Source organism: Rhinoraja longicauda, chromosome 30 (genome assembly GCF_053455715.1).
Source record: "Rhinoraja longicauda isolate Sanriku21f chromosome 30, sRhiLon1.1, whole genome shotgun sequence".
In the NCBI taxonomy this organism is placed as follows: domain Eukaryota; kingdom Metazoa; phylum Chordata; class Chondrichthyes; order Rajiformes; family Arhynchobatidae; genus Rhinoraja; species Rhinoraja longicauda.
In genome coordinates this window covers 860,409-873,162 of record NC_135982.1, presented here as the reverse complement: position 1 = coordinate 873,162, position 12,754 = coordinate 860,409, and the positions used below count along the sequence as shown (strand labels likewise).

Genomic DNA, 12,754 nt, shown 5'->3' with positions numbered 1-12,754 from the left:
CATTTAAATACAACACTTTAACTTTGGTATTCACCTCCCCTCTCACACCGGTCACAGTTGGCCCTGACCTTACTCTCTTATCCCATCTAGAACTTCCCTTCGCATTTATTCGAGAGTCCTTTCCAATTTCTCCTGTATTTGCTTCCCCTTTAACTCCATCTTCATATTGCCAAATTGCCAATTTGTCAACCACTCCCCCCCACTACTCAGTTTAAAGCCACACATGCAGCACTGGCAAACCTGCCTGCCAGAATGTTGGTCCCCCTGCTGTTAAGGTGCGACGCGTCCCTTTTGTACAGGTCACCCCTACCCCAGAAGAGATCCCAGTGGTCTAGAAATCTAAATCCCTGCACCAGCCCCTCAGCCATACATTCATATCCCCGATCTCTCTATTCCTGCCCTCTCCAGCACGAGGTACAGGTAACAGTCCAGAGACAACCACCCTCGACGTCCTACTTTCAGTCTTCTTCCTAACTCTCTAAACTCACATCGCAGTATCTCCTTCCTCTTCCTCCCGACATCGTTCATGCCCACGTGCACAACTACTTCCGGTTGATCGCCTTCCCTCGCTAGGATGTTCTGAAGCCGGTCCGTGATGTCTTGAACCCTGGCACCAGGGAGGCAACAGACCATCCTCAAGTCCAACCTGCCGCCACAGAATCTACTGTCCGTACCTTGGACAATGGAGTCACCCACTACTATGGCTCTTCCTGACTTCGGTCTTCTCGGTTGAGTCTCCTTGCCTGGATTAGAGACGCCAACCTGACCGCCACTCGGACTGGAAGCGTCTTCTGCCCCGACAGCTCTGAAGAGGGTGTACCTGTTTGCAATAGGCACAGCCACCGGGGTCCACATTCACTCCCCTTTGAAACAGTCACCCACCTTCGCTCGACCTGGACCCTTGGCATGACAGCCTCACAGTAGGTCCTGTCCAGGAAACTCTCATATTCCCAGATGGCCCTGAGGTCATTGAGCTGCTTTTCCAACTCCGCCACACGTTCATTCAGGAGCTGCACCTGGACACAATTCTTGCAGGTGTAGCTCCCAGAAGATCCAGCGGTGTTCCTACCTTCCCACATCCTGCAGGAAACACACTGCACCAACTTGTCTGCCATTACTTTAGTGTCAAAAAACAAATCAGGCTTAAAAACAAGGGTAACCTCCTCGCCGAAGACTCGCAGCCAAAGACTCGCACGTTTCTCACAGGGCACTTCCAAAGACTCGCAGCCAAAGACTCGCAGCCAAAGACTCACTCTCACGTTTCTCACAGGGCACTTCCAAAGACTCGCAGCCAAAGACTCGCACGTTTCTCACAGGGCACTTCCCTCAACAGGGCTGCATCCATCATCTCTAAATTACCTAATTGGCCAATTTACCAAACTTCTAATTTAATTGATCAGCCAATCCACGTACTCACTTCTCTCCTGCCTTCCTGACGAGCTTGGAGGTGTGCACTTTTCTGACTGACTGCTCGCGTCCCTTTGGTGCTCCTATTAAACTGACTTTTTACTTGCAATTATCACCTACTTGCTTTCAGCCAACGGTCGTCCTTTCTCCTGCCCCCCGACCTTTACTGACTGACTGATTAGAACAAGCGTTTGCATTATTACAAGGATTCCGCTTGTTAAAATTAACATTTTCTTCAATCATTGAGGCCAGTGTGTTGCATATATTCAAAGGATACTATTTTGCCAACAAGTTCCTTTATATTCCTCCTTTAATGTGAGAAGAATTCTAACATGAAATGTTATATTTCACGTATAAGTTTTTGGTACACATGACTGTTGAGAAGATGTGAATTTGATTCTCCATCCGCAACAATCAGACTCGTAACGTCTTCTGACATAAAGGGAAGACATTGGTGTAATTCAGTCTGCATCAAGTGCATTTCTGTGTTATTTCCCTGTAACCTATTCTCTTCTACGTGCCCATCAATTTCCACCTTGCCCTCTGTACTGCCACCCACCTACATCTGGGGCAAATTACATGCAGTTAATTTATCAACACATCTTTGGGATGTGGGAGGAAACTGGAGCACCTGGGTGGAACCCATGCATTCACAAGGAGAACGTACAAACGTCACTAGGATGGCACTAAAGTTTATGATTGAACGCAGGTACACTGGAGTACCACTGTTCTGCCTTAAACAGTGTGAGATTCAACATTTCTTCCAACTTCCTAATCTCCCTGAAACTTCAAGCTGCAGTTAATGCATGCCATAGCACTGTAGTTGAGTGATTGGTCTTGTAACTACATCCAGCAGTGGCTCCTTGATTTAGAAATTGATTTTTTCCATGCACTATGACTTCACCAACTTATGACATGAATTTGAAGGTCAACGATGGGCAAGAAACCACCAAAATGTTGCAAAAACATGTGTAGTTCACTAATGTGCTTCAAAGAAATTTACCATCAATTTAATTTGCTTTTAATTTACTCCTCAGTTCAAGAACAATAGATGCTCTCATCCATGAATAAATATTGAAGAATAGTTCTGACCCTCTCCTCTCTCTCGTCTTGTTTGATTCATAGTTGTTGAATGCATGTTTACAAGAAGACTGACATGTTTTCCAACCGAGCTCATCAATCACATCTGTTAAATTCAGTCTGTGGGTTGCATGTTGCAACCCATGTTGAAGGTGTGAAAAGTCAAGGCCAATGTAGAGCACATGTGCTGATTCTCCCTTGCCAACTACCGCTGAATTGCAACTTCTTACTAAGTGTTCTCCCAATCTCCCAGAGAATAATGCAAATTAATAGATGGAATATACCCACCACCCTCTGTGTGAAAAAGTTGCCCTTCAGATTCTTATTAGATCTTTTCTTTCCCACCTTCAACCTATGTCACCTGGTTCTTGATTCCCTATTCTGGTTAAATGACTGTGCATTTACCCGATCTATTTCCCTCATGACCTTATACACCTCTCATCCTCCTGCGCTCCAAGGAATAATGTCCTAGCCTGCCCAACCTCTCCACGTAGATCCCTCTGCTCTACAACACTCCTCAGAGCTCTGCCATTCACTGTGAAGGTCCTGGTCTGGTTTGACTTTCCAAAATGTAACACCTCACAGTTGTCTGTATTAAACACTATTAACCACTCCTTAACCCACTTGCCCAACTGATCAAGATCCTGATGTAAATTTTAATAACTATCCCAGCAATCTATGATGCAACCCATTTTAATGTCATCTGCAAACTTCCTAATCATTTCTAATTATTGCCGTCTATATCATTGATATAAAACACAAACAGCAATGGGCCCAGCACCGATCCCTGAGGCACAGCACTATTCATAGGCCTCCTGTCCAGAAAAAAACCCTTCCACCATCATTCTCTGCTTCCTTCCATGAAACCAATTCCAGTGGGTGAGCACTCCCTGAATTTCATATAATCTAACCTTCCAGGGCAGCCTACCATGCGAATCATTATCAAATGACTTGCTGAAGTCCATATAGACAAACTCAATGACTTTGCCCTCATCAACCTTTTTGCCTACTTCTTCAAAAAACTCAATCAGGTTCATAAGGCACGATCTACCATGTACAAAACCATGCTGACTATCCCTAATCAGTCACTGTCTATCCGAGTGCAAGCTGCATGACAACTTTGACATTGGTCTACTTCATGGCCAAATGTCAGGCAGCTGGCTCTAAGCAATCATTCCAAATATCTCGATATTCAACTGACTTCTGCAATGTTCTGTAACCCTGAAGTCTATGGTTTCCACTGCCGTCCAATATTGGTACCACAGTCAACTGCCCCAACATATCAGCAAAAAGAGATGTTGATAGCATCATAAATAACCCACAATTGTTCGACATCACTACATGTTTTCTTTGAAACACTTTTGAATACTTAAGCAGGGCATAATAGTATAGAGACCTGGAGGCAAGGAAGAAAAATCAGGAACACATCTAATTTTCAAATCAGCAATGAAGCCACCTGTATATGACATATTATGGAAAGCTCTGAACAGGATATGGTCACTGTGGTCCTTTCCACAAGTGGTCCTTGAAGAGTTGTGCAGGATGTGACCATGGCAAACTGATTAAACCATGCATTGCAAAAGCACACAGCGCTCTATGTAAACGTGCAATGACATAACAAAGACTTCCTCAAGCAGTGGACTGGTTAACTAACTTCAGAATGGACCTCAAGTTATTCCCCATAACCAACCAAGTAACCCTTGCATCCCCTCTCTCTCCATTCCTCCCCCACCCTAGTCAACATACTAGTTTCACTGTCATCCTGTTGAGTTTCACTGTCTGTATAACTCATTATCACCTAGCCCACAGCCAACAATGGACTGTTGTGGGCTCCACCATTCCTTGATCATCATTACTTTTTGCATATCTTTCATTCACCTGTTCTGTATCTCTCTATATCACTGTCTATATCTCTTGTTTCCCTTTCCCCGACTCTCAGTCTGAGGAATGGCCTTGACCCGAAATGTCACCTATTTTCTCCAGAGATGTTGCCTGTCCCGCTGAGTTACTCCTGCTTTTTGTGTCTATCTTCTATATAATAACGAGAATATGTTGTTGTTTTTGGGATCATACTATAAACAAATGTACAGCTATATCTTTCACAGCACAGTAGTGACTGCACATTAGTCAGCTTAAAAACCCTGGGATATCCTGCATTGGTCTACGGAACCATATATATACAAATTATTTATTCTCATAATTTCTGCCCTTTTGTAATTTTATTTACAAAATACCAATAGCATAATCTGGAAATTAATTTGTGAAGCACTGTTTTTGTTCACCACAGTCCCCTTTTGAATTTGTTGCAGAGGAATTCAGACTTTCTGGATCCGAAATCAACGGTTAAAGTTTAAATGTTTAAAGTTTGAAGTCACATTGGTGCAGCTAGTAGAGTTGCTGCATCACAGCACCAGAGACCTGGGTTTGATCTTGACCTCAGGTGCTGTCTGTGTGGAGTTTGCATGTTCTCCCTGTGACCACATGGGTTTACTCCAAGTGCTCCGGTTTCTTCCCATGCCCCAAAGACGTGCGGGTTTGTAGATTAATTGGCCTCTGTAAATTGCCCCAAATGTGTTGAAAGTGTATGAGAAAGTGGGATAACATCATATTGGTGTGAACAGGTGATCAAATGGTGGCATGGTCTCGGTTTCCATGTTTTATCTCTAAACAAAACTGGAAGTTACAGATAGGTTTAGGGTTATTAGGTGCCTTAGCAATCAGATTGAGCAATTGATGCCAATGGAATTTAAGGTGGGGTTAAAGTATTATATTGGTTTCTTACCCTTTGGCTTTAAAGGTTATAAAATAGTCTGTGCATTTACAGACTATGTAAGAGTAGTGGTAGTTAGTCCTTTGATATGAAATCACACATCAGTATATGTCATCACTTTCACCAGTATCTGTATGGTGTGAAGGAAGGAACTGCAGATGCTGGTTTAAACCGAAGATAAACACAAAATGGTGGAGTGGAGAGAAAGAATGGGTGACGTTTCGGGTCATCTGAAGAAGGGTCCTGAAACGTCACCCATTCCTTCTCTCCAGAGATGCTGCCTGTCCTATCATACTATCTGAAGAAGGGTCTCGACCCGAAACGTCACCCATTCCTTCTCTCCCGAGATGCTGCCTGACCTGCTGAGTTACTCCAGCATTTTGTGAATGAATCTATCATACTATCATATCATATCATATATATACAGCCGGAAACAAGCCTTTTCGGCCCACCAAGTCCGTGCCGCCCAGCGATCCCCGTACATTAACACTATCCTACACCCACTAGGGACAATTTTCACATTTACCCAGCCAATGAACCTACATACCTGTACTCCAGCATATTGTGCCGATCTGCATGGTTTTGTTTTGTTTTTGTTTTGTTCTGCATGGTTTTCATTGTTTTGAAAATGAAAAAAATGGCGGATGCTAGAAATCAGCTGGAAACACTCAGACGGTCAGACAGCATCTAAAGGCAGAATAACAGAAACTGCTTGACCTCCTGCGTGTTTCTAATATTTTCTTTTTTTAAGTGAAATGGTTTTGTTTGCCTAAATTTTATACTTTTCTGTTCTGAATGCTCCAATTCTTGCTGCGTGGAAATCCAAGGCGATAAATGAGCTCATCCAAATATCTATCTTGCAACGATAAGCAATAACCAATCTGACCTTCTATGATTCTATGAAACCAGTCTAATACTTTAACCAAGTCTGGAGAATACTGAAATGCAAGGGCAGTTTGAGATTAAGAAGAAGGAGGTGTTGGGGCTCTTGGAGAGCATAAATCCCAAGGACGAGATGGGATTTATTCCAGGTTATGAGAGAGGCAAGAGAGGAGATTGGGGGAGCCTTGACAACGATCTTTGTGTCTTCGCTAATTACAGGCATGGTCCAGGAGGATTGGAGTGTAGATGCTCTTGGTCCTTTATTTAAGAAGCAAAGTAGAGAGAATCCAGGGAATTATAGTCTGGTGATCGCACGTTACCAGGAGGGAAGCTGTTGGAGAGGATAATTTGGAATAGGATTTACTCCAATTTGGACGAGAATGGGTTAATTAGTGGCAGTCAATATGGCTTTGTACGAGACAGGTTGTGTCCTACTAACTTGATTGAGTTTTTTGAGGAAGTGACAAAGGTGATTGATGAGAGTAAGTCTGTGGATGTTCTACATTAATTTTAGTGAGGCATTTGATGGTTGGCTGATCCAAATGATTAAGATGCACATATGGTGACTTGGTCGTATGGATTCTGAACTGACTTACTGATAAAGTACAACTTTTTTACCTAAAGGGTGGTGAGTGCCTGGAAGGTGCTGTCAAGGTTGGTAGTTGAGGCAGATATGATAGTGGCATTTAAGAGATTTTTGGAGAGGTGTATGGATATGCAGAGAATGGAGGGATATAGATTATGTACAGGTAGATAAGTAATAGTATTGGCATCATGTTCGGCATAGACATTGTGGGCCAAAGGACTTGTTCTTGCGCTGTGCTGTTCTATGTTCTGACACATTTCTTCAAGTCCATGATCAAATAAATTACCTTTTAAAGGCCAGGATGAAGTTCCAGCTAACACGCAGAAATTTTTCTCACCAGGCCAGGACACCTAGCTACTGTGCTTACTCCATATGCCTGTCCTTGCAGAGACCTGTTACAGGAAGGGGATTTAAATTGGGGCTTTGTAATATCATTGCAGACTGGGCAGGGAAACTACGTTGCCTGGTATGATAGTCGCAGGAACTTTGAGAATTGTGAGAATGGAACTTTGTTTATCTGTCCTTCATTTTTATCACAAGATTGTAGAACTAATCTCTATGTAAATTTGCGCAAATAATCCAAGTTGACACATTAGTGCAGTTTTCAGAAGTCGCTGCATTGTCAATAGTGCAATTATTTCGGTGATATTAAAGGTGGGCTGATTACCCACTGACATGCACAGAAATGGGCGGCATGGCGGTGCAGCGGTAGAGTTGCTGCCTTACAACAACAGTGACCCGGGTTCAATCCTGACTACTGGTGCTGTCTGTACGGAGCTTATACTTTCTCCCTGTGACCTGTGTGGGTTTTCTCCGGGTGCTCAGCTTTCCTCCCACATTCCAAAGGCGTACAGGTTTGTAGGTTAAGTGGCTTAGTATAATTGTAAAATTGTCCCTAGTGTGTGTAGGATAGTGTAAGTGTGTGGGGATCGCTGGACTCGGCACGGACTCGGTGGGCTGAAGGGCCTGTTTCCGAGCTGTATCTTGAAACTAAACTAAACTAAATTAAATTAAACTAAACTAAATAATCCCCTTATATTTTTCAAAGAAGAGCCAGTATTTCTTCCAATAAATTTCCCATCATTTCTCATACATCATTACCACAGGCAGGTGAACTGGGCTTGCAACAACTTGCTGTTTCTGATCAGTAGTCTACTTTTATAAGAACTATGACTATATCTCAAAAATAATATTTGTTGGGATGTTATGAGGTTATAAATAGCTGTTCTTTCTGTCATATTCGATTTTATTTGTTTCCTATTGCTTGTAGATTTTCTTAAAAAAAAACAAACATAACATTGGCTCATATATATTCAGAGGCTGTCACCATAATTCTATTTGATCCTCCATCTTTTTATGGACTGCACTGAAATATCACCCTAAAAATATCTTTTTAACTTATCAAGGCAATTGTGGCTGCTCAAACTTCTGGCACCCATTTGGAAAGCTCTTGATTTTTCTGAAGCATATTAGTTTGAATACTTTGTTGTATCTGTTATAAGGTCAGAGGCTTTGAAGTGATAGTCGGCTTGTGACAGATACAGGTACCTCTGGTGTTATGTGTTTCTTCTAACACAAATTGGATATGTTTTGAGACCACAAGTTGGATGTAATGTGAGTGATGAATTAGGGAACAGTATTTGCATTACCCGGGGTGAATTGATTGTAATGTAATTTTGATTGGAAACTAGAGAATCACATAAAAGTTACTTTGGAAATTGAAACTATCCGAATTGATTAGAGTCATACAGCACAGAAACTGGCCTTTCAACCCAACTCGTCCGTGCTGACCATTGCCCTATTTAAGCTAGTCCTATTTGCCCTTGTTTAGCCCATCTCCCTCTAAACCTTTTCTATTCATGCACCTGTCCTGTATTGATCACCTCCACTTCGATAACTATTGTCAACAGGGAGTTCCATATCTTTGCCATTCACTGTGTTAAAGAAATTCTCTTTTATATTCTGCATGTATATTTCGTTTTTAGTTTTTTAGTTTGGTTCTAGAGACACAGTATGGAAACAGGACTTTCGGCCAACTGAGCCCAACTCCACCATCAATCACCGATTCACATTTGTTCTATGTTATCCCACTTTCTCATCCACTCCTGACACACTCGGGGAAATTTACAGAGGCCAATTAACCTACAAACCCACACATATGTAGGATGTGGGAGGAAGCCAGAGTTCCTGAAGAAAACCCACGTGGTCACATGGAGAATGTGCAAACAGCACCTGACGTCCGGATCGAACACGGGTCTCTGGTACAATGAGGCAGCAGGTGGACCAGCTGTGTTTCTGTGCTGCCCACAAAATTGACAAGCAGAAAAAAAGTGCCTTGGATTTAAACAGTGTCGGGAAAATATACTTGTTTCCATGTAACCTCCATGCAGTAATCGGGCGCTATTGTCTCTTAAGAACACAACTGCTGCTTTAACCATGGGTGGCCATTGAAACTATTGAAAGTTGTGCAACAATACACTATTAAACAATGCAACATTAATCCTTTCGTAGTTTTAGATTGTAGTAACAAAAAAAATGAACTTATTGCTATTGCAGAGTCCTTTATTTTTTAATATCCTGCAGGAACAATAATTTTGTTAGTGGGAGTCTGAAACTCTCAAGCCCACAACCCATTTCCCCCCATGGATACAATCATCTTTATAAAACAATTTTCTATATCCTGCTGTTTCTTTGGAATGTAACTATCGCCTTATAGCAGAACTACCTTCAGCTGTTCATGTGCAAAATAAGATGCTAATGCCTGAGACATGATGTGTGAAGCTTGACAGGAAGTTTGTGTGATGCTTTCATGAACTGCATGAAGCCTTTATGTTTTATCTGCTGGAGGTGATGAACTGGGTTATCATCAACAAAAAGGAATTGAAGAGTTGGTTGAGGTTTACAGTAGGAGCTTCCCTAGAATAACACAGTATTTAATTATGTAATTTTAACCAACCTTTGTTTAGTCAAATTGTTAACGGGGAATTAGTAAATCTCATTTGGTTCTACGGGTAGTATTTTATATTTAAAATTATAGATCATGCGTATGCATGCACATCAACTTTAATTTGGTTCAGTGATAGTCTGAGACTTTCACTCCAACAATAACATTTTGTATTGCAGGGTGACTTGGACAGGTTGTGTGAGTGGGCGGATGCACGGCAGATGCAGTTTAATGTGGATAAGTGTGAGGTTATCCACTTTGGTGGTAAGAATAGGAAGGCAGAGTATTATCTGAATGGTGTCAAGTTAGGAACAGGGGACGTACAACGGGATCTGGGTGTCCTAGTGCATCAGTCACTGAAAGGAAGCATGCAGGTACAGCAGGCAGTGAAGAAAGCCAATGGAATGTTGGCCTTCATAACAAGAGGAGTTGAGTATAGGAGCAAAGAGGTCCTTCTGCAGTTGTACAGGACCCTAGTGAGACCGCACCTGGAGTACTGTGTGCAGTTTTGGTCTCCAAATTTGAGGAAGGATATTCTTGCTATTGAGGGCGTGCAGCGTAGGTTTACTAGGTTAATTCCCGGAATGGCGGAACTATCATATGTTGAAAGACTGGAGCGACTAGGCTTGTATACACTGGAATTTAGAAGGATGAGAGGAGATCTTATCGAAACGTATAAGATTATTAAGGGGTTGGACACGTTAGAGGCAGGAAACATGTTCCCAATGTTGGGGGAGTCCAGAACAAGGGGCCACAGTTTAAGAATAAGGGGTAGGCCATTTAGAACGGAGATGAGGAAGAACTTTTTCAGTCAGAGAGTGGTGAAGGTGTGGAATTCTCTGCCTCAGAAGGCAGTGGAGGCCAGTTCGTTGGATGCTTTCAAGAGAGAGCTGGATAGAGCTCTTAAGGATAGCGGAGTGAGGGGGTATGGGGAGAAGGCAGGAACGGGGTACTGATTGAGAGTGATCAGCCATGATCGCATTGAATGGCGGTGCTGGCTCGAAGGGCTGAATGGCCTACTCCTGCACCTATTGTCTATTGTCTATGATCACATTGAATGGCGGTGCTGGCTCGAAGGGCCGAATGGCCTCCTCCTGCACCTATTGTCTATTGTATTCGTTAAGTGCTATTAACATAGTTTAAATTGTCATGAGAAGTTTAATGAAGAACATAATTGGATGCTAGTTTGCAGCGTGCCAAAGAGGGAGACAATACAGATGACCAAAGCTTAGTGAAAGAGGCAGAGGGGTAGAGAGGGAATTTAGAACTTCTGGCTTGGGTCCCTGAAGGCACTTGTTGTCCATGATGGGCAATGGTCAGCAGCCCCAGAGTGGAAAGGGTCGAAATTTTGTAAAGTTGTAGAGTTGGGGTTACAGAGATAGTGAGGGGTGAAGCCATTGGAAGAATTAAATAAGATCACAGGACTTCTGAAATCAAAATGTCTATATTCACATGCACAGGCATAATGGACAATTGGCAGAGGATGCAAATTGGTATTCAATCAGCAAGGTTTGCAGAATTTCTTTATAAGGGGGTCAGCCAGGTGTCTTTTACAGTTGCCTGGTCTGAATACATGAGTGTTTCAGCCATCAATGTAAGTCTAAAAGCCTACGATACATGGAAGCATTGGTGTTGGGATGATATATGGTCAAGGGTTCAGCTGACATTTATGCCTCGAGAATGGCATTGAGACGAGGTTCTACACAATGGCTTAGGCCTTTCCAATGTCCGAATGGATCTGAAACACAACTGAATTTCAATATATGTACACGAGTTGGGGAATCTACTATCAGGTAAAATTACATGTAAAAAGGGAAACATTAATAAGCACTGCGTGTGAACAATTGTTTTTTTAATTAACGAAGCCCCTCTGTCAACGCATATCTGAAATGGTATAGTCTCAAACATCGCTGGGCAAGTTTGGGCCTGCCTTGTGGTTAATTGAATAGTCATGAGGAATAAAGGGGAGGTCCAAGTTTTGTTGTTAGATGCAGTCAAGAGAGAGGATTGGGAGAGAGGCAGAGAAAAAAAGGAGATAGGAAGAGATGGAAAAGCGACAGAGGCAGTCCAAATGTGTTTACCTGTTCCATAGTCCCCAAGCCTTGGTCAGCATATACGTGTGAGTTCTGCACTATGTTGCTGCACTATGTTGCTGTAAGACAGAGAGAAAAGTATCCCTCCTCTCTCTGTTGACACTTGAAGTGGGAACAATCCCAGCTGCGCACACAATTCGGGAATACTAAAATGCTTTACATTAGTGACGCATCTCAGCACTGCACCACGGTAGGTGGCGAGAAGTTTACCTCTTGTAAAATTCATTTTTTAAACATATATTTTTGTCAAGATCTGTACCTGTTTGCTGAGTTGTAGAGAAATAGTTTGATGCTGTTTTCAATTTCAATTAACTTTGTTGCTAGGTAATTAGACAACACCATGACTGAGATTAATGTTATTATTTACTAATTTGCAACCATGTTAGCCTTTTATGTCTCCAATCAGAGGGGTTTGTAGTAATGTTGGATCGGGCCACTGTTGTCTTTTAGTGCTGCTGTGTCCTTCACGAAAGAATCTGACTGGATTCCTGAAAGAATCAATGACAGTATGTAATGTGAACTTTCTCTTCTCATACAGAGCTGGTTAAGTTTGCTGGGCTGGCATTCGAGATCTGACAATCGATATGTTCTATTTGTTTGAAAAGTCCAGCTCCGAGTTGGCTCTATCATGCAATCTCTGTCTCAAACATCTCTTCTCTGTCTTCCCACCACTACTTTTGTTTGTCACTCTTCTGACAGCTTCTTTTCTCTTTGCAAGTTGCAAATTTAACTTAATTGAAATCAGAATCTATTACTATGTCAAAAAAAACCTCAAACGCTTGCCTGATTGTTCCCTTTCAGATGTTCAACTTATCCCCAAAGACCAGTCAATGAATGGATGTCATAATTTTTGAACAAAATTTTGATACACAAGTACATCGTTCAACGTATGCAATCATTGTGTGATGAACTTGGTGATACGGTCTACAAGTAGGTTGTCCAACTGTTGATCATTGCAAATACAGTTTTCACAAACAAATTTCACCTCAAGT

At 42.2% G+C, this 12,754-nt stretch overlaps 1 protein-coding gene across 2 annotated transcripts in view; it reads left to right on the top strand.

The window, feature by feature from the left end:
- Positions 1–12,754, top strand: part of tp73 (tumor protein p73) — a 222,544-nt gene that overhangs the window by 77,198 nt on the left and 132,592 nt on the right. The window contains exon 1 of one of the 2 annotated variants that reach the window (XM_078425079.1): positions 11,714–11,952. The exons of the other annotated variant lie outside the window; for it this stretch is intronic. Coding sequence (XP_078281205.1) covers positions 11,914–11,952 — 39 coding nt within the window. The 5' untranslated portion in view covers positions 11,714–11,913. Of the gene's footprint in view, positions 1–11,713; positions 11,953–12,754 lie in introns of those variants that run through there. 2 annotated transcript variants of the gene reach the window in all.